This window comes from Phallusia mammillata, chromosome 3, assembly GCF_965637545.1.
Source record: "Phallusia mammillata chromosome 3, kaPhaMamm4.hap1.1, whole genome shotgun sequence".
In the NCBI taxonomy this organism is placed as follows: Eukaryota; Metazoa; Chordata; class Ascidiacea; order Phlebobranchia; family Ascidiidae; genus Phallusia; species Phallusia mammillata.
In genome coordinates, this window is record NC_137254.1 from 24,017,983 (window position 1) to 24,038,984 (window position 21,002).

Consider the following 21,002-nt stretch of genomic DNA (forward strand, 5'->3'; position numbering starts at 1 on the left):
AAAGTGCTCAAACAACAGCTGTGTATTCCAAGCAGTGACAAATTGCCTCGGGTTTGCAAAAACACCAAGCGAAAAACCTCGAAATGGTTCTATAAAAGTTTAGGTTGGTATTGGACTACTCTATTCCATAGTGTTTAAATCCATTTGGACATAAAACTTCTGCGGCTTTGGACGTTGTTGAAAAATGGATTTTGTCAGAGGGGGTCTGAAAATACAGAAAGACCGTCTTTACGCTTGAATTATAGAAAGGCTTATCACTTGGGCGTCGCCTAATTCTCGTATTTGCGCCAATGCTATTGAAAAGTCCGCTGTAGACCAATAAGGGAACTTCCACACTGCTATTTGTTCGAGATCAAACGCCTGATAGATAGGCTACCCGACATTGATTTTGAACAGCAGTTTTTAACTAGTGGCTCATATAATGCTATTTTGGTTTGTCCACTTTATTTGGTGATAAGTTGAAAATAAGTGCTCATAATTTGGTAAACTTTTAGTACGAAACAAAACTATTTACACATTTGACCAATTACATTTAACTAATTTATGCCCCGTTCTGTTTTGAAGAAAAATATATTTTTAACCAAATGGCTTGATGTGAATCCATCATACTTTATCTTCAAGCAATGGAATGGTCCACGATACTCTTTACAACTGAAAAGGATTATGTTTGTCTTTTTTTGCCATTTCACGAATGTTAAGAGTGGAATTACGCTCAAGATAAATTGGGAAGAAAACATGGATAGGCTTACATGTTTTTTAACGTCACTTCGTTTTTTTCCGAAAGTCATCGATCCATCTGCATCTCACGATAGTTTAGTTTTAAAAGTTATATAATATGTTATTTGATGGCTGATTTAAGTAAGAAACGTTTGATTTCAATGCTAAGAACCATCAGTTATAAAAGATATGTATTACACACAATATATAGGTTGTGTGCATAAACCATCGATTTTTGCTGAACGGAAAAATCCCAAGTTTATTTAATGAAAGTTTTTTATGGTGTTGTGATCGGTTTTTAGGTTAATGTTCGCTGATGAGTCTCAAGGTTACAACCGCTTCACTACAAATTAGAAAGGTAGGCTATACCACCGTCCTTAACCTCCCAATCGCTACAATGGCCTCCACACGTTATAGTGCGAAGCCAAAATTTTTTCGCCGGCGAGCAGATTCTCGCATGGTTCACGGATCAGACAGTCAAAAACCCTTAATCAACTTGCTCCTTTTAATTAAATTAATTCGTTTGCCGTAACTAAAAAAAAAATTGGTATTTTTCCAAGCAGCTTATAGGTTGATCTTTATACAGAGGTATAGGCCTAGTAAGGATCCATGTGTTTAATCTCTGTAAAAAAATAATATCACTTCAGCGGTGATAAAGTGGTAAAAGGTTGAAATGGTATCACTCAACGGCATGGACAATTTGAAACCCGAAAATGTTTTGTTAGATACATATTTCATCTACAATAGATTATGCTGATGGTGCAAAGGTTGTTCGAAACTCACAATGTTGGGAATGCTGCTGGTTTACCTAAATTGTTTATTCATTCGTTTTTCCCATTTATTTCAACTTCAAAACGTATGTTTTCCGCTTTCAAAGTAAACCGACACCAGGTCAAGTCGCCACAAAATATGTTTTAAAAACTCCGAGGAATGAAAAAACACATATGCAGGTTTTGTTCGCTAGTCTTTCTCAGCACAGAAAAACTTTTTCACATGTGAAAAATGAGATACCTACTTTTGTTGACGTGGCTTAGCAGAAGAAAACACGGGATGAAAACATATCTTGACCGACATAAAAGCAACGATCTAATCTGAACAGTGCATGTAAAAACTTACATAAAGCACTCAACGATGGCTACAAAGTAAAAAAAAAACAGTGTTAAGCGGGATTCGAACCCGCGTCGTGAAATTGTTACTCAGACAATTGACTAAATGTAACGTTTTGTTGTTTTTTCGTTGGGCATCGTATATGCAACAAAAACATTCCGACTGATGCCGCAACATACATTGATGCCCCCAAGTATAATACATTTGAAAGCTTTCCAGTTTGATCGACGGTGATACCTGCATAAAAAGAACATAATTCAATTTGATACACGTTATTTTATCAGCAGGGTATTTTGTGCGTGTTGAGTTAAGAAAATCGCATCACAATAATTTAGACCAGTGGTTCCCAACCTTTTTGTAGTCACGGACCCCTTTTATAAAATTTATCGGTCCGCGGACCCCCAACGTAATTTAGTCTTTTTTCGTTTCCTTCATTCATTATATACCTATACGTTATTATACTTTTTTGGGGGCAGAATTGTAATCAACCTTCACAGTCCTAATAAGGTTCTGTACTGTAGCAGTCAATGCAACAAAGAGATAAATTTTCTGGTGTACAATACTTAAAACAAAGCACAAAGAATTCTATTGTTAATGTATGTTGTGATGTCACAATGGAGGAACAATCACAAGTTTTTCTTGATCCAAGGATTTGATAAACAGTTTGCACTCAGATGCAGGATTGTAAAAACGGTTTGGGAACTTAAAAATATTGTACTGTTGTTAATACTACTACAAATGTTTGCCTCCACACGGACCCCCTGAAACCATCTCACGGACCCCCAGTTTGGGAACCACTGATTTAGACCTTTTTAGGCAATTTAAAACCGTTTCAGCGAATACAAATATTCTGGAAGTGTAAACTGGACGTTTTTAAATGCCAAAGTAAAGCAGGTCGGCCATAGAATATTCTCTGTGTCATGCTGCAATACGTTGTTACGTTTAATCAGCAGCCATATTTTTTATATTAAATAGCGGTCATATTTTTTTCACTTTTTATGCAAACAACCAAATTAAACCAAATTATCCAACCTGCAAGCAAATTGGCTACAGAGACGATTAAGAATCCGATTAAGTTCAGGTATGAGTTGGCAGCAGCAAAATATTTCTCTGGAAATATTTCAACAAAGTAGTTCACCAGAATCCCGTCAGTTGCCCCCTCTAACAGCCCAATTCCAACACACAATATCATCACGGAAATGTAACCTCGTAAGGAAGACAGAATCGCGAGCAAAACAGCAGCTATCAAAAATTCAACGCTCTGTAAGATAGAGACTGATTAACATAAAGTCATGCTTCAAAATTGTGATCAGATTTAAACTACAATTTAGCATGTGAGTGATATCCCTTGCCAGAAACCAAATATTTGGCAGTTTTAAACATACGTTTATCGACCAGGCATGAGTTTTTTAATAGTGGTGTTACACAACAGAATGGTTGTGAACTACTAACAGTTAAGTTTTGAGGAGTTTAACGTTGCCAGACTGCCATGAAATTACTGACTTTTTGCCTGGAGAGGAAGAAAGATGCTAAAAATCATAGTAGTTGACGCGATTTTAGTTATGCAATAGTTTAAAATATTGTGTGGTACCTTATTAGGCAAAAAAGACACTGTGCTGCAACAGGTAGGTTTATTTTTTTAGTTCAAAGGGTTTTGCCTTGGTCGCTGTTGCCAACCTTTAAATGAGTTACCGATCTTGTGTTTGTAAAAATCGGTTTCGGTCGAATTGAAACAAACTATTCGGTCAAAACCGAGTTCTCATTATAGGTAACACTGTTATGGTAATAGTTGATTTTTTTCCTTTGATACTAACAATGCATTTATTACCACAAGAAGCTTGCGCCTTGATTCCTTTATTTTGTGGAAAAACATGCCCACTATAACCTTGGCGCTCATCTCCCCAACAGCTATAGCCGACGGAAGGAATGATGCTTGTACTTCAGTTAATCCAAGTTCTACAAATAATGAAGTCTCAGCTATTAAATAAAAAAACACCCACCCAGTTTGGTAAGAAACGCTTTTGGGTGACAAAATTTAAGGCAGAAATATCTATGTCCAGAGATTTTGCTCAGTAAAAGAAAAATAACATTGGGTAAAGCCAGAAATTAATATATTTGTTTTTTGAGTGTTGTTCTGTTGTGAAATCAACAAACCTTGAATCCCATAAGGAACAATGTAAGAAACAGTTACAGCAACACCGCTGACAAATCCGCTGAAAAAGAGCAGCATAATATATGTGGCAGGTAAAGTAAAAAAGCCAAGATCAAATTGGAAATAGATTGATTGCAAAGTTTTCGATCCACAACAATTAGGAGCATCTACTACCTGAAATTTATGCATGGCAGTATTAAATTTAAGTTCCCGATAACATTAAATTTGGGATTAAAAATTCAGTTAATAAAAAAAAAACGTTGACTAATGATAATGTGCGATACCTGGGTTTGTCTGCTAACTGAGACATTAACCTTATCTTTTGCAGAATTCTGCACTTTTAGTGGTTCAATCATTTTTGCATTTGGATTCATTGTTCCCGCAACAGCTACTGTATGTAAGTAGATGGCAGAAATTATCTACACAAAACATTCTCTGTTAAGTAAACACAATGTCTCCTGTTATTTTTGTGTAAAATATGTTTATTTTTAAAAAAGTTCAATCTTGGTCATCTCTAGTAAGTGTTTAGGCCAGGGGTGTGCAACAGGTGGCCTGCGGGCCACAATCTTCTTGCAAGTTGGAATTAGGCAAAACTTTTCACTAGTTTTCAGTAAACCTTCTAAGTTGCCATGCTATATGTAACAAATATAAGCTAAACCGGCATTTTCTAACTGATGGGCCATACAGCAATTTGCAAGTACTTCTGAATAATAGTTTCCTTTGTCTAGTAAACAATTATTTTGTTCTGAAAGCCAGTGTTGCGGCCAAACTCTGTATGTTATAGAATATAAATGTATTAATGCTTTGGATTTTTTTTATTGTGTAAATGAAAAAAAAATTGTGTGACCCTCGCTTACTGTCCGAAATTGGTTATATGGCCCACTTACGAAAAATAAACACCCTGGTTTAGGCTATCAAGAGAGTGATCGTCATTACGCTTTGAGTGCAATAAGCCTCTTTAAACATAATAAAATTGTAAGCATGCAAAAGATTACCAATATTGCACCTCTCCATGTGTAGTTCGAGATAAGAACTTGCCAAGTCGGACAACCAAGGAAAGGGCCAAGTCCATAGCCCATAAAGACAAGCTGCAAGGCCAAAACTCTCCTGTTTTTTGGTACACAGTTGGTCACATTTCTAAGTACCAATGGAAGCTGCATCCCAAAGCATAAACCTAAAGCCAAGTGGTATAATAATCCCACTACAGCAACTGTACACCAAAACACCACAGTGTTATGCCATGTTAATGAGTTCACAGTTCAAGGCAATTATTCTTAAAATTAAAATTGCATGGAATGACTTTTACTACAATTAAAATTAGGAAACATAAAACTAATTAATCATTAGATGCAAAACTCCAATACCTTAAAAATCAAATTAGAAATCAAATTAAAAAATCAAACAGAATGTTTTGGCTAATGCAAGTGGATTTTAAAAATACCATGCATACCAAAGAGTTTTTTCACAAAATAGTGTCATGTCATTGCATTTCGTCACATAAACAGTGGGTCCTTGTTATTTAAACATGCACCTGGAATTGCTCCAAAAAGGGCAACTACGCACCAAAATGGAAGATGGATGACAGCAAGCGAAGTCGAAACTGCAGCAAGCATCCCACAGGCAATCATCAATTGGCGTAAGGACCAGTACTTCACCAAGACAAGACACAGTAAACCTGTGATTGTGTGTAATTTGACAGAAATGTGTTTGGGATATATTTGAACTACATAAAAACAAAATAGTCACTGCAAACTGAACTTAACATGCAAAAAATATATTCTGTTACTTGCACCAATGCAAAAAAACCAAAACACCCTTCTACCATCTGCATCCTATACATAATAATTTAAGCAAGGGAGTGGAGTAAATTAACCTTATTACTTAGTATATCCAAATTTAGAAGATTTTAAGTCAATAGTGCAAAATTAAATACTTGTAAGCCATTTCAACAAAATATCATATCCTACTTCATTATTCCATAAAGTAATATTTAATTTGAGTTGATAAGTTTGCGAATAATCGGCAATATTTCAACATGTTGGCTTAGTGTCAGTGAATAACATACATGCAATGCAAACTTACAGCCACCATTTGTAAGTATTAAGTCAAACACCAATAACATGAGCTACCTGATGCTGCATAACCAACGTAGAACGCTCCCATCACCATCGACACATAAGTGTATTCAATATCATATTCATACATCCAATGCAGATAGAACATCGAGTAACAACGGTCGGTAGTGCTGCGTATCATGGAAAAAAGAAGGCCGAAAAACACTATTATCCAAGGCCAGAAATCATTTTTAGTCACCATTTGGATTGCTTGTAGACACCAGTCCCTCTCTGAGCCTAATCAGCAGCGAGCCAGCGACATAACGTCTCATCTGTAGGGTAGAGCCAAAGAACTCCATATCCAGGAAGGCCAATTAAACTCATTGTTCACGTCACGCACGCATGGGTCTGTAGGGGGTCGGCATTCGGCAACCTTTTAAGTTACGCGTGCCAACATAGTATACTAGTATACTATGGAGCCAATTTACTTGTTATTTTATTTGTAGCGGTTGTCTAACGACCGCCCCCCACACCATCTAGCAATGACTTAATTCGCGTGCCAACATTTTTCAGAGTAGTGGATTGTGCCAGCTGATATCAATTTTAAGAAGAGAGCAGAGCGTTTGGCTCATGTATACACGACTATAGTCTGGAAGAAAATTGCATAATAAGAAACTAAAAACAAGCAGTGTAACATGTTAAATTAGTACTTTAACATAAACACACAAATCGTTGGGCGTGCCTTGAAAAATCACCTACGTGACAAGGTTGGCAAGCGTACCAGGGTTTGCCGACCCTTGGAGTAGACTAAAAAGTAAGAACATAAATATTTGCTATCATTTTGAACGGCCTTCTTTGTTTCACCAACGGCCGCCAATACCCTGCTTGTTGTTGTTTCAAAATAACTGAAGTAATGAAAACGATTTTTGTCATATCAATATCATCTAATGGCGATCAAATTCTTACTTGATGCACGGACTGATCTGAACACCAATCTTACTTTCAGTCTTAACCGTTTATGACGTCATGGCTCGTTTTCTTGAAACTGGAAGGCACCTGTAGATGTTTCGAATTTAAACTTTAAACCCACAAATTTGATACGCTTTGTGTGCACCTGACAGCTGCAAACAGTACATTGGCATAGCCACATAATGTCCATAGCCTACTGTGCTTGGTTCTGAAACCAATTGAGTGCCGACAAAAGAAGATGCCCCAAACAGATGTATTGGGGTGTTGCTGTGATCCAGTATGCTCCTAATGAAAATAGACTGTATTTTTTCTTAACAATAAAGTGGTCCATGAGGGAACCATGCCTCAGGCGACCTGAGACAAATTGCCAGGCAACCCCAGTTGAGGTCGCAACCCACAGGTTGGGAACCGATGGTTTAGGGCAGGGGTGCCCAACCTTTTTTGACTCAAGATCGACTTTTGAGGTAGTCCAACTCTCGAGATCTACCATTCCAATGCAAATTAACAAAGACATAGCGAGTAGCAGAACAAAGAAACAATTGTAATTAATTACTACTGCAACTATTACTTTTGTAAAATAATAAAGCGCTCACTTATGAAATTATTAACAAATCCTTATGACTAATTCACACAATAAAGTCATCTATGTACAGCAACGCGTTACAAAGCAACTATTTTAAACAATTTTCTGCAACCCTCGCGATCGACTTGAGATCAGTCCGAGATTGACCAATCGATCGCGATCGACGGGTTGGGCACTCCTGGTTTAGGGTAAGTTCGGGCTACTCGTTATATAGGCTAATCGCTTTTCGGATAAGGAACCAACATGGTCAGTCCGATTCTTCATAAAACTAAGAAAAATAAAGGTTACCATGCTTTACATTTAGCCTACACACGTAAGAAAGGGCACAGTTGGTTTGGAATTGACGATTGCTGTTTAATTTTAGTTTTTTCCTATTACTATACTTTATTAAAACCTCTACGAAACAACGAGCAAACACGGCGATTTGAAAGCAAACAAAAAAGGAAACGGCTTATTGTCCTGTTGTAGCCGCGTGATGTAGGCTAATGGGAGTCGGACGAAGCGATATGCCCTGCAATGAAAATAATTTGACATTGTGAAGTAAGCGGTTTGCTCCTCCCTGTACATTGGCGGTTTTCTTATTCGCATAGTTTAATTAGGAGGCTATTTTTTTCAGCACTAGTATAGGCACCGCCAAAGCACACTAATCGACAATCTGTGTCAATACATTACTTAGTTAGCAGATCTTGGTTACACAAAAACGGTAAAGCACACATATGTGTCATGCAGTTCCAGGGAAACACTAGAAACGAGCAAAGCTGTTAATAAAGCCCGTTTAATGTATAATGGCGCACTGGTACGGCTAATACGGCCAACAAGTTTATCGTTGCAGCAATAACAATAATTTGTGTGTATATGTACGGCTACTTGAATTTTAAAACAAAACAGATAAGTAGTAAAAACACCACATGGCATGATACAAGAAAAAATGTGCAAGCTAGGATTAGGTATTTACCAGATCATCGCTAAAGCTTAACAGCACCTCGGTTGAGCACATATTAGCTTTCCACATATCGATTGCCTGAGTAGTTTTGAAAGATACTTCAAAGTCTTGAGTAGCAGAAAAGGGAAGTAATTTATCTCAAAGTGCTGACGTTAAACTTCATACTATTTGTACAGAAAGCCTTGCGAGCCCAAGTGTGTCCATGTTGTTTCATTGGTGTCCTAATTACAGGGACTGCATGGTGTGTAACAATAAAAATGGTCAGCAAAAAGGATTTTTGGCCATGGATTATTGTGATTTTTGGACTTCTGTTTTCTATGATACGCAGCACTACCGACCGTTGCTACTCGATGTTCTATCTGCATTTTATGTATGAATATGACATTGAATACACTTATGTCTCGATGGTGATGGGAGCGTTCTACGTTGGTTATGCTGCATCAGGTAGGTCACATACTTGCCTTGCAAGCAGACAATTTCGCAAGAGTGGGCAAATTTTGCACATATAGGCATAAAATATGTACTGAACAATTCCTTTGCCTAAAACCGGAAACACTCAACTGTGTATAAAAATCCCCACGTAGTCACTCGTCCGTTATACGCAAAAATCACCCATGTGTGCAAGCAAACATGTTGTAACGTGAGAATGTGGTAAAAGGAGATCAAAGGTGCGTGTGTATTGCCCACAAACACCAAACGAACATTTTAATACGACCTCGGACGTAGCCTTTCTATAAACCTATTACGAACTAAAATTCTGTAATGATTGGCGATGTTATTCGAACTATATTTAGAAAGCTAAATGTGTTAATTTCATTTGGCATTTGCAGGGACAAAACGCTATTGCATTTGGAGGCAAACCTAGTGGATTATTTTTGGGATGACACCTATTTAAATTTAGTCAGGCTATGGGCTGGTATGACGAATGTACTTTGTCTACACTGGGAAAAATAAAATAATATACTTCTATGCATGTCGAGATATGTTTGCTGGTCACGATTACTTTAAAACTTCATTTATCTTCATTTCTCATTTCCTAACACGTTTTAACCAATCAAAATTATCGCAGGGTTGCTATGTCCCGTCTTGGTGAAGTATTGGTCTTTACGAGCTTTAATGATGGCGTTTGGGATGCTTGCTGCAGTTTCAACTTCGCTTGCTGTCATCCATCTTCCATTTTGGTGCGTAGTCGCCCTTTTTGGAGCGATTCCAGGTGCTAAGACAAACTAAAATATTGGACAAGTTCTAATATTTTTGCTATATTTAAAATTTATTTTTGAAACTGACGTTTTTTAAATAAAAAAACATCGTGAAGCGTGGAAAACCATAGGCCTGGTGCATTATGTTCCTACCGTTAAAATGCATTGAAGGTTTTCCAAGTTTTTTAAAAACGACTTTTTGCGAAAATGTTTAGATGGCTCAATCGCTTACTTTGCATTTAAATGATATTTAAATTATGCTCTTAATTAACGTTTTATTTAATTTAAAGCACTCTCGTAAGGACTCGTAATTTTTGTGTGTTTCATTCATAATTTGTTTAATTGAAAATGTACCTATAGCATGCGTCAATATATTTCTTGTCTTTAGGTCTATGCTTTGGGTTGCAGTTGCCATTGGTACTTAAAAATGTGGCCGATTGTGTACCGAAAACTAGAAGAGTCTTAGCGTTTCAGCTCGTATTTATGGGCTACGGACTTGGTCCTTTCCTTGGTTGTCCAACTTGGCAAGTTCTTATTTCAAATTACACATGGAGAGGTGCGATATTGGTAAGCTTTTGTGGCTTCGCGTTTATGGGAATTTAGTGACCGCAATAAATGCAACACATAGCAGAGCATCCGGCTTTATCACTACAGGAGTATAGTATGAATATGGATATTAATATTGACACATGCGTTGGTATATGTCCCGAAAGCATTTAAATATTTTTAAGTCAAAATGTGAATTCTTGGTAAGCAACTATTAATAGTTGACGGTGATGTTTTTGTGTAGATAATATCAGGCATCTTCATACACACAGTGGCAGTTGGAGGAACAATGGAATCCAATGCGAAAATGATGGAACCACAAAAACAACTCTTTACTGATGCGGAAGATAAGGTTTAAAAATTTAAACCTACATTAATGTACCTAATTTTACAGTCCAAAAATCTTAACAATATTTACACGACTATATATACATGAAAAGTTCTCGGACCTGAGTTGTAAGCGGGCCTAAACTTTATTGGACCGAATCCGAATATTTTTTTAAAAAATCCGACTTACGCCCAAAAGAAGTTTACTGAATCAGAGTTGTAACCGATCGGGTCGGTTCAGGCTTTTAGGTTTTTGTTAACAAACGGGATTAATTCGGGCCTGACTTCACATTCTTCGCGCGTACGTTTTTTTAAAATATAAATTGCCTTAATAATGTAGCTAGTTGCTGGACTTAAACTAATGCCCAACAGCCCTAAAACGTCTTGTTTAAGCTGTTGTCTTTTATTGACGATTGTGTATGTCTTCTTTGTTGTAAACCTGTCAAACAAACTTTTGAACACATTGAGCACGACATGATATATGTTTCTTTTAAATTTATATTTTGTATTTTATTTTAATTTCTTATGTACTGAAACTGACGATGCCCTCTTAATAGGCGAAATTAATACTGTTTCGTAAATATTCAATTTAACAGACGCTGATCGTCTACCGGTCTTCCTCAGTAGTTTTTGTATTTTATTTCAGGTAGGAGATGCTCCAAACTGCTGTGGGTCTAAAGCTCTGCGCTCAATCTATTTTCAATTCGATCTTGGCTTTTTTGCTTTGCCCGCCACCTACATTTTGTTGCTCTTATTTGCTGGATACGCAAGCGGTATCGCTATTACGGTTTCCTATATTGTTCCATACGGCGTTCAAGGTTTGTTATTTTATTTAAAGGTATAAGAAAAAAAATAGCTTGCCTTAATTGTTTACGTGTAGCTACGTATTCCGGAAATAAAATACAGAAAATAAAAAATAAGGAGTTCAAATAAAATAGGTGTTCTTTTAAAAGTCATGGCTCTGACCAATCCGATCAGTAACCTTGATTTAAATAAGTATAGCCTATATACTACCGTTATAGTAAGACTTGTCTCGACAGAACTTGGATTAACTGAAGTACAAGCTTCATTCCTTCCGTCGGCTATAGCTGTTGGGGAGATGAGCGCCAAGGTTATGGTGGGCATGTTTTTCCACAAAATAAAGGAATCGAGGCGCAAGCTTCTTGTGGTAAGCAAGTGTATATGAACAACAGGTTCGAATCGTTTGATCTGTTTGGTAAGATTGTTCAACGGTTTGTCATAACCGCCTTTTGTGCACTAGGTTGTAGGTTAGGCCTATACAATCCTGTCTCAGTGGTGATTCCCTGAACAAGAAACCTTGCTCAAAACCAATGGAGCCTTTTGAGTTGAAGTAAATAGAAGTTACCAACATCTTCACCAGAAGTTACCAACTACCAACAAAATTAAATAAAAATGATTCAACGAACTTGCAACAAAACAGGCAGCTCGACGGGGTACTTGTTTGTGGCATAACGCATTCGTTCGTTACCCCTCCCATACCCACTAAAGCTAAAAATGAAAAAAGGAAACAAAAACTGATACAAAAATCTTCAAATGGCAAAGCCTGTCAATACTTTTTAAAAAATTTTTGGTTTGGTTTCGAATCTGTCACACTGGTTTGTAAACATTTTTTATTTGGTTACAGAGTGGCGAATTTTTGATAGCTGCGATTTTGCTCGCGATTCTGTCTTCCCTACGAGGTTACATTCCCGTGATGATATTGTGTGTTGGAATTGGGCTGCTAGAAGGCGCAACTGACGGGATTTTAATCAACTACATTGTTGAAATATTCCCGGAGAAATATTTTGCTGCTGCGAACTCCTACACCAATTTATTTGGATTTTTATTTGTCTCTGCAGCCAATTTGCTCGCAGGTCGGACAGTCTTGCTTAATTTTGTTGCTTGTATATAAACGCCAAATCTTGCCATTGTCATTAAGGTATTCACTTACAAACTATTCTAATCAACTTAGTTAAAGTATAATAACACGTAAACAGAATTAAAATACTAACGCTGCAATTTCTGTTTCCAGGAATAACCGTTGATCAAACTGGTAAGCTCTCAAATGTTTTCTACTTAGGAGCGTCAATGTACTTTGCCGCATCAGTCGGAATGTTTTTACTACATATTCGATATCCTCAGAAAAATCAACAAAAAGCAATCAGCATTTCCCTTGAGTGATGATTTTGCGTCGCTGGTTCGAACACCACTTCTAGCTAGTTGTGTTTATTTGCATTCGTATCCATATTTGCAGCCATTGATACGTTTTTTGTTAAGTTTTGGGTTGACTGTGCAGAGAAAACATTGCTTTTATTTCGTGTCGCCACTGTTCTCTGTTTAAAGCTGCGTATTCTTTAGCAGCCTTTTTTGTTGCATTTCGTTTTTTTGTAATGCTGTGCCGACTGTCGACAACGCTATGAACAAACTACGATAGCTAAAGATTAATTTTCAACAAAAAACAATGTTTTTGTCTTTGCTTTCAGAATGAAATTATTTGTAACTTAGGACTTCAATGTGTTTTCTCAATACCTTGTAAGCCTTTTACATGAGCGAATCGAATCGTTGATGCGCATTGTGTGACGTCACGATTTCGATTCGCTAAAGCGTAAAATTACATGGTTGCCGAACCGAATCGCATTCAAGGTTTTCAGCTTTGCGCAAAAACGATATGGTGGTCATTGTAAAGTGATATACAAACATAGAGCCGGATAATTGTTAATTTTAAAGTATTTTTAGACTTTTAGTCTATTCTTCTGAAAAAATCTGAATTAATTTGTGTGCAGCAGTTGTTTGCGTCGAGTTTAGACATACCAAATGTATGAATTTGTTTATTGTGAACAGTTAAACCCTCAGGAATAGTTGGAAGAAATATTCAAAGTGTATAGATCACTCTGACTTCATTGTCCAATAGTAATAAGTGCTGATTTCTAAGTTGTACGTACTAAAACTGTATTACATTTCCAGGCCATGTAGCACATTAAAAAATTTCTTTTTATGACTGTACAAATCTATTAAATTTGTTTCATTAGAGTCTATTGTGGGTTATATGTATAAAAAAACGACTAATTTGTATAAATTTGCACCAGTTGGACGAAAAACTCGATTAAATATGTAACTTGGTGTATGGAACATTCGTTCAGTATTAGCTACAAATTTCCCCGTTATTTTCGGCACCAAATTAAACAAACAACATATGGTTTCAAGTTGACGTAATTGTTCACAAAAGAGTTCTCCTAAGCGTATTGGCGCCTAAGCGTATTCAAACCACCTGTGCCGAGCGCATCGAGAATCGGAGAAGTCTTAATACGCTTTGCCTTTTTTCTTTTTCGAAAACGAGAGAAATGCGTATCGAATACGCTTAAACGCTCCATGTAAAGAGGCTTAATTCAAATTTTGTTTCAGCTCAGATAACGTTGATCCTTCAAATGTTAACCAAGGTACAGAGCCCTGCGCCGGTTCTTCGTACCTAGAGAGAAATAAAAACATTTTTTAGCTTGTAAGGCACAAAGTACGCTACTAAAATAGAATGGTTCGTCGTTAACATTAAGCCTTTTTACATGAGCGAATCGAATCGTATCGTTGATGCGCATTGTGTGACGTCACGATTTCGATTCGCTAAAGCGTAAAATTACATGGTTGCCGAACCGAATCGCATTCAAGGTTTTTTTTTCCTTTTTCGAAAACGAGAGAAATGCGTATCGAATACGCTTAAACGCTCCATGTAAAGAGGCTTGTGAAATAAGGTTGGACCAAATAGACCAGAAGAATCTAAGTTCTAACATAGTTTACTTTTTGAATGCGCACATATTATTGTTTCGGCATGAGCCCCAAATCTCATTAATTAGGTTAATTTATAACATTTAAGCTTACTGAAAAACATAATACAAAACGTCATAAGCTAAAAGGTACTTGCTCACCACTCTTGCACTGCTTTTTCAAATTTTTTGGTTTCATTTTCAAATATGCGGACCGATTTTAAGCCACGGTTTATTTGTGGAGTCAACTCGGCCGTTTGCTCTTCAGAAAACGATTTAGCCTGATCCAGAAGTTCTGTAACCAGAGAAAATACTTTGAAAACCCAAATAGTAAAAAAAAATTCAAGGCAAATTCTCAGTAACTCTTTCAGTACAAATTCCTACTATTCTTGGCTGTAACTATGCATCTAGAACAGGGGTGGGCAACCTGCGGTCCATCTTTAAAGGTTGAGCGGCCCGCAGAGACGCTTGGATTTCAAAAGTACTGGCAAACGAGTCCAATTACTACATATTTTTGGGCTGATTAATGTGCCTGATGCTAGTTTTCTGCGACCTGGCAAAACGTGGCTAGAATCAAATACGAATTATACTTGTAATTTAGCATATTTGGTAAGCAACAAAGCAAAATTACTTTGTGTTATACACAGGTGCGGCCCGCGATCCAACTTTGACATTTGTAATTGGCCCCACAGAAACAAAGGTTGCCCACCCCTGATCTAGAAAAAAACTCACTTCAAGGAACAAAAAAGTCTACAACATACTTTGTAATTGCTCAGAACTCTTATGATTTGCTTTTTCTGCCGAGCACACTTGGCTTTCCACAGACTTTTGGTAACTAAGCTTGGTCTTTAGTTGGAGTATTTTGTCTAATACATCACAGGGGGACTAAAAACAAAACAGTTTGTTAGGCAATGGATATTATACTTTGTTACGCTTTCAGTTAACGTACTGCAATTTCCATAGCATCCAGTGAAGATGTTACTTTGTTGTAAGACTGTCCACCGCTATTGTGATCACTCTTAAATGCACGGTAAATAAACATGTCACCGATTGGAATCATTTTTCTGAAAAATACAACAACCTATATAGCCCCAAAACTCAAACATTAAAGTAAATGTTACTGGGTACTGTACTCACAATTGAATGCAGATTTTCATCATTTGCAGGATATCACAATTTTGAAAGCTTGCTAATTCATCATTAAGAGACTGTTGTAAACTTGCTGATGACTGCTGTAACTCTGAGCATCCATTTAGCATTGCAGTTTTGATTTTGGTCAGTGCTTCCTCCTGTTGTTTAGCAAGGCTGGATCGAAATTTCAAATTTTGTTCAGTAACTTCTACCAGATGTGACTGGTTTTTCATCTGAATATAAAATCATAAGTATTTGAACAGAAAGTTGTTGAACAAAAAATAAATAAATATACCAGTTCCGAATTGAAATTTTTTATTTCCATTAGCACTGCTTGAATTTGTTTATCATTCGATTCTTTGCGATTAAAATTCTCCTGAAGTTCTGTTGTAGACTGTTTGAGCGATTCAAACATTGCAGTAAGAGATGACAGTTCAATTTCAGCATCAAGTGTTTCACTAAAAAGGTAAAATCATATGTTAGTTTAGTAGGAATATCATAGCACATGATTGCAATTGTTTTTCAAAACTATACAAAACAATAGAAAAGGCTGCTTTTAGTGTACGTTCACATTGTTATAGGATCCAGCAGTGCATTGTTGCTGAATCGTACTAAATTTTCAAAAGACAACACATACATGGAAGATTGAAGTTGGTCATTATTGTCTGATTTAAACTTCTCAGAGATCATGTTTTGTAATCTCATCTTCATTTCTGCATTCTGTTTTTCTTTGAGACCTCTTAGCTGTATGTTTTCTTTGGTATCAAGAAACTCTTTACCACTTTCCAAATTGTGTGTCTAAAATAATAACATAAGTAAAAAATAAAATCCTAATGGTAAAAGTATGTAGGAATATACTAGTAGCATTTTTTGGATGGTAGATGCCGGATTTTGTCCCACAGAGCTGTCTTCCAAACCAAGTGACTTTTCAATTGCAGAAAAATCTTTTTCAGAACTGACTTTTTCACATTTCATTACCTACAATAGGCAGAAACAAACAGAAACAAATGTTCTTTAAGTAATTTTTAAATAAACTAAAACAACGCAATTTACTGAATCATATATATATACATTTGTAAATAAATAAATCAATTGTTCTGGTAAATACTTCAAAAACCCACCTTATCTATTTCATTGTTTGCAATGGTGTTAAGAACCTTTAAAACAGTAGCACCAGTATATTTCTGTAAAGCGTCTTTAACCATTTTCCATAACTCTGTGTGTTCCATTGATTTTGAATTTTGTTGATTTAGGCCATCATTATAACAATCCACAATACAAGAAACCAAATCATTGACATCAGTAATACAAGCAGCAAAGGTTGATATTTTTTCACTTGCTTTAGTTTTTTCTTCCAATTCATTTTTGTTTAGGTTTAAAGATTTAGCGGTGTCAGCAATACTGGACAAGTCAATTTGTCTCCTTAAGATCTTGGCTTGTTCAAACAATCTTTTATGGTCTGAAACTTTAGAGGCAATTTCCAGTTGCTGAAGATTAAGCTCTGATTCACAACAGTCATGCCTTTGCTTTAACAGCTGATGCTCCAAAGTTTTAATTTCTTTTTCAGCTTCGGAGAGCTCATGTTGCTTATCTGCGCAGGTCTTTGTTAATTCTACAGTCTCCTTTTGCAGGGAGTCTAATTCCAAGTTGCCTTTAATTTCTGCTACATGTTCTTGGCTCTTAACATTTTCAATCAAATGCTTCCACAGTTTTCTCAATGTTGCGTTCTGTACAAGCTCACTTTGATGAGCTACGGATGTTTGATAGTTTTCCGCCGCAGCTAATTGAAGTTCCTCTCCAGCCCAAGAAAGGAGTTCTCTGACTAGTTGACGGGACTCTGACATTCCTAATTTACATTAAAGACTCGAATGTTGAGTAACGTAGGTAACTAAACTCCGCTCCCGGCAACTAAAGTTAAAGGCGAGTTTGACAAATTTTAGAAAATGTTTTGATTTTGAAGCTTCCCGGTAAACGACACGCATGAATGAACACACAAAAATTTACAGCGAAATCAAAAAATGGTCTGCGTTTTTTTTTACTTGGAGGCTGCGCGAATTGCCCAGCGTTTCAGTAGTAATAAATGCACACTGTTTTTACTAAATTAAAACAATTTTACAACCCAGTTTTTTCTTATGTCTCAGTGTCCCCGATTCACCTAATTCTGTCACTCTGCAGCAGGGGTGGGCAACCTTTGTTACTGTAGGGCCAATTATGAATGTCAAAATTGGAGCGCGGGCCGCACATGTGCATGAGACAAAGTGATTTTGCTTTGTTTCTAGCCACATTTTGCCAGTTTGCAGAAAACTAGCACCAGGCGCATTAATCAGCTCAAAAATATGTAATAATTGGACTCGTTTCCCGTATTTTTGAAATCCAAGCGTCTCTGCGGGCTGCACTTTCAATGAAGGGCCGCAGGTTGCCCACCCCTGCTCTACAGTCTACACCATTGTGCAAAAAGCATGAATTATGGCCCCTTGCATCAAACACTACTAGACCAATGTCATTTTTTGTATTTTATTTAGTGAAACATCAGGTTTCCATCTGCTGAATTGTTTCTTCAGTATGTTTGCCCTTTTCCAAATCAACCCGTCGGGATCGGGCTTTGTGTTCAAGAATGCGCTTGCGGTCCTTGTCAAGTTTCAGCTTAGTAATCACTACCTGTATAAAAAATGTCAGAAAATCAATAAAATTGCTCCATGAAAACACAGACTGATTCCAAAGTGCATTGAAACTCTAGTTTTGTCTAGTTATTTAACATTTCAGCAGCACAATCTCTTTAATATTTCCAATTGTCAAATTTACCACATACAGTAAACCTCGGTTAAACCAGATTCAGTTAATCCAGATTTCACCTAATTCGGACAAAATTCTGGGTACAAATGGTTTGTAATATGGTAAGGTTATGGCACAGTTGGTAAGGTTTTAATCAACGTCGGTTAACATTGATCTTCGCCTAATCCGGAATTTTTTTTCTGGATTGATCAAGATTTACTACTGTACTACTATTTTTGCATACTTTGCTGGGGTGAATTCCGACAAAAACAGTAGCTCCGTTTGCTTTTTCACGCTGGATTCGCTCAACATGAATGACATACTTTTTACGATAAACTTGAGTGACCTTTCCAACTTGTTGGCCTTTGAAATGACCACGCACAATCTGAAACAAATTTTACCTGTGGTTTTATCTTGCATAAGAAGAAGTGTGTAACCATATAGAAATATCATTTCATATACAGTATGACCTCTTGTTTAAAAAGTTGCAATAGTAGGATATTAATAAGAAATAGCTTAGCCACTAATGCAAATAAGCATGCCAATGAACTTGATTCATCAAAATCGAAATGACTTTCCATACTTTGTGTAATGGTGATTCTGTGCCTCCTAATTTAACAAACTTAAATAAGCAATTGACTGGTTTCAATTCTACCAAAAGTACTTGAATGTAAACTTGCAAATCATTGCAGTGACATGAAAAATTGCCTCCAAATCCTGGGTTAGCAGCTGGGGCTGGCCCAATACATAATACCATGATAAACAAAGATTCACACTATCAGAAATTATTGATAAAAATTATCCAATTTTCTAGACAAACTGGGTATCTACAAATCAACTCCACAACTAAACCAACAAATCAAGTTTTAAAAATTGCAATTTACTAAACTTTTAATTTAAAAATTGCAATTGTCAATGGATTGTTAAAGCCCCAGTCTGCAGAACATGGCAGTTCCAGACGAGATCTCGCATGTGCAAGACCGACATGTCCCACATGTGTGCATACAAGACCTATTTCAGCAGGTGCAAAGCAAGAGATACAGGTCAAGACAAGACAATTGAATGCCTTTGGTGCTAAATTTCCGCGTGCAACCCCAAAAATTGGCGTACAAAAGTTTTTTTTCCCAAAAAAAATCACGCATGCAGCTGCCATACTCTGCAGACTGGTTAAAGCCCATACAAATTTTTAAACCAGTGATTCTCAAAGTACCAGGGGCATGAGCAACAATACAATGGGCACAGGAGAATAAATGGGCAATTAAGGGATCTGCTGGAATACGGACAGACGAAAGATAGTGAGAAGAAAATTTGGCTGGCACCAAGCATTAACAAATTTGGTGACCCGTATTTATGACATTGACTACTTCTAACAAAAAGTTAATGAACTGGTGTCAGGGTGAAAGGTCTTTTTTAAAGGGGACAGAAAAAATGTTTTGGGAACACCAGATTTAGCAAAATGGCTAATTTAGTTTTTAAAACAAATTTTAACAGGAACCCTATACAATAAATCCATTAACCCAATGATTCAAGCTCTAACCTAAACCACTCAGTTCAGAAAATAAAATCCAATTTTACCTGAACTTCATCATCCTTTCTGATGGGCATACTCCTGACGGTATACTTTTGTCTTAATTCCTTCGACAAAGGAGATCCCATAAACTTTCTCCTGATGTGTGAAGGAGCATTGAAATACTCCTTTCTGTTCTTCCGGCGAGATGATGTCTTTAGCTTGTTGAACTTCATCTTAACAAAACGTAAACAGATTATCAATGGATAATATTGTACATCGCCGTTACATTGCAGTTTCCACTGAATTTGTGATTATATTTATCATTTCTGTTACTTTGAAAATGCTTTGCCTAATTGCCAAACTTTAGGTATATTTATGTAACTGCAATATGCGATTTATTGGGATAAAACTGGGTATGTTTACGCTAAGTGCTTCAGTACCTTGCCTCTTCCCTTGAAAAGACCGGTGATTTTTTTTCATCCGGGACGTTACGCATGCTTCGTCACAGAAACATGACTTGGCAAAACCTCACATTTCACATTTCCATTGTGACTACGACGAAAAAAACGTTTTGTATGTTTTTTGTATTGTTGACCATTTTCATGTGCAATTTTTGCTTAAAATTTGGTTTGTTGTACAAATGTTTGCAAAGTTTAAAATTAAGACAGAATAGAGATTTCTCAGTCTATCTTTCCTCAGCAACATCATTTGATAAGTTATATATCCTTCAAGAGTAACGTAATATGATCCAACTTTCCTTAACACATCATTCTGGCGTAACAAAAAATAATAGCTAAAATTTCCTACTTTTGGGTAGAATTTATCCCAAATAACCAAAGTATACAGGAATATATTGATACTAAACAGGTTCAGACTTGGGATCGGCTTAGGATAATATTGACACCTGGACAAAATGAGTGGTTTGATAAAATAAAACAAACCGAGGAAAAAATGGACACTACGGGACAAATTCTCCAAACCCATGTAGGCGTTCCAGAACCAGATCGATTTGTCAGTTAACGCTTGATTGAGCGCAACGTTCCATTTACTTTAGCTTGATTGTTCTGAGTCTCGTGCCAGGTACCGGGTTTTTATGTAGTTTCCTGTTTCTTTCTTGAAAAAAAATAATATATGTTTAAACAGTTATTGGAAATTTGCAAGCAAGATGCGCTTTGATTGGTTGTTTTCTGAACGTAGTGAGTTTGTCGTTGTGCCAGGCATTCTTGTTACAAAACTA

General features: G+C 36.7%; 4 protein-coding genes across 6 annotated transcripts; 1 reads left to right on the forward strand and 3 right to left on the reverse strand.

Annotated features, from left to right (window-relative positions):
- Positions 1-1,517: 1,517 nt before the first annotated feature.
- LOC145220043 (monocarboxylate transporter 6-like) lies at positions 1,518-6,580 on the reverse strand. Of its 2 annotated transcripts, none has more exons than XM_080087341.1 (8): positions 6,106-6,580; positions 5,508-5,651; positions 4,972-5,150; positions 4,291-4,395; positions 3,979-4,150; positions 3,653-3,780; positions 2,857-3,085; positions 1,518-2,061 (listed from the first exon to the last, which is right to left on the reverse strand). In XM_080087341.1, the coding sequence occupies exons 1-8, from the start codon at positions 6,290-6,292 to the stop codon at positions 1,910-1,912; spliced, it is 1,296 nt and encodes a 431-aa protein (XP_079943467.1). In that variant the 5' UTR covers positions 6,293-6,580; the 3' UTR covers positions 1,518-1,909. The 2 variants fall into 2 exon arrangements, with proteins under 2 accessions (XP_079943467.1, XP_079943466.1); XM_080087340.1 differs by having other exon boundaries at positions 4,261-4,395.
- Positions 6,581-8,782: 2,202 nt separating this feature from the next.
- LOC145219865 (monocarboxylate transporter 12-B-like) lies at positions 8,783-12,778 on the forward strand. The gene is made up of 8 exons (XM_080087172.1): positions 8,783-8,969; positions 9,595-9,738; positions 10,113-10,291; positions 10,515-10,622; positions 11,244-11,415; positions 11,638-11,765; positions 12,243-12,471; positions 12,630-12,778. Exons 1-8 carry the CDS (start codon positions 8,783-8,785, stop codon positions 12,776-12,778), a joined length of 1,296 nt encoding a protein of 431 aa, XP_079943298.1.
- Positions 12,779-13,407: 629 nt separating this feature from the next.
- Positions 13,408-17,915, reverse strand: LOC145217972 (uncharacterized). Of its 2 annotated transcripts, XM_080085368.1 has the most exons (9): positions 16,605-17,915; positions 16,342-16,461; positions 16,121-16,281; positions 15,779-15,941; positions 15,490-15,716; positions 15,302-15,416; positions 15,114-15,237; positions 14,515-14,647; positions 13,408-14,063 (listed from the first exon to the last, which is right to left on the reverse strand). In XM_080085368.1, exons 1-9 carry the CDS (start codon positions 17,325-17,327, stop codon positions 13,979-13,981), a joined length of 1,851 nt encoding a protein of 616 aa, XP_079941494.1. In that variant the 5' UTR covers positions 17,328-17,915; the 3' UTR covers positions 13,408-13,978. The 2 variants fall into 2 exon arrangements, with proteins under 2 accessions (XP_079941494.1, XP_079941495.1); XM_080085369.1 differs by lacking the exon at positions 16,342-16,461.
- A 63-nt stretch (positions 17,916-17,978) lies between these two features.
- Positions 17,979-20,260, reverse strand: LOC145217974 (large ribosomal subunit protein uL24-like). Its single transcript, XM_080085375.1, is given in 5 exon segments — positions 17,979-18,141; positions 18,500-18,640; positions 19,831-19,974; positions 19,976-19,998; positions 20,206-20,260. Coding segments are annotated over 5 exon segments (477 nt in total). The 5' UTR covers positions 20,246-20,260; the 3' UTR covers positions 17,979-18,012.
- Positions 20,261-21,002: the final 742 nt, after the last annotated feature.

Bases quoted from the DNA above. Each gene is read 5' to 3' on its own strand.
- LOC145217972 (XM_080085368.1), bottom strand. From the start codon at position 17,327: ATGTCAGAGTCCCGTCAACTAGTCAGAGAACTCCTTTCTTGGGCTGGA. The intron at 16,282-16,341 runs GTATATTCCTAC...TTATTATTTTAG, and splicing joins CCATCCAAAAAATGCTACTA to ACACACAATTTGGAAAGTGG. The intron at 15,717-15,778 runs GTATATTTATTT...TTTTATATTCAG, and splicing joins AAAATTTCAATTCGGAACTG to ATGAAAAACCAGTCACATCT.
- LOC145220043 (XM_080087340.1), bottom strand. From the start codon at position 6,292: ATGGTGACTAAAAATGATTTCTGGCCTTGGATAATAGTGTTTTTCGGC. The intron at 5,151-5,507 runs GTGCATGTTTAA...ACTTGGCTTTAG, and splicing joins CCTTTTTGGAGCAATTCCAG to GTTTATGCTTTGGGATGCAG. The intron at 2,062-2,856 runs GTTGGATAATTT...CTTTTTATGCAG, and splicing joins TGTAGCCAATTTGCTTGCAG to GTATCACCGTCGATCAAACT.
- LOC145219865 (XM_080087172.1), top strand. From the start codon at position 8,783: ATGGTCAGCAAAAAGGATTTTTGGCCATGGATTATTGTGATTTTTGGA. The intron at 9,739-10,112 runs GTGCTAAGACAA...TCTTGTCTTTAG, and splicing joins CCTTTTTGGAGCGATTCCAG to GTCTATGCTTTGGGTTGCAG. The intron at 11,766-12,242 runs GTAAGCAAGTGT...ATTTGGTTACAG, and splicing joins CGAGGCGCAAGCTTCTTGTG to AGTGGCGAATTTTTGATAGC.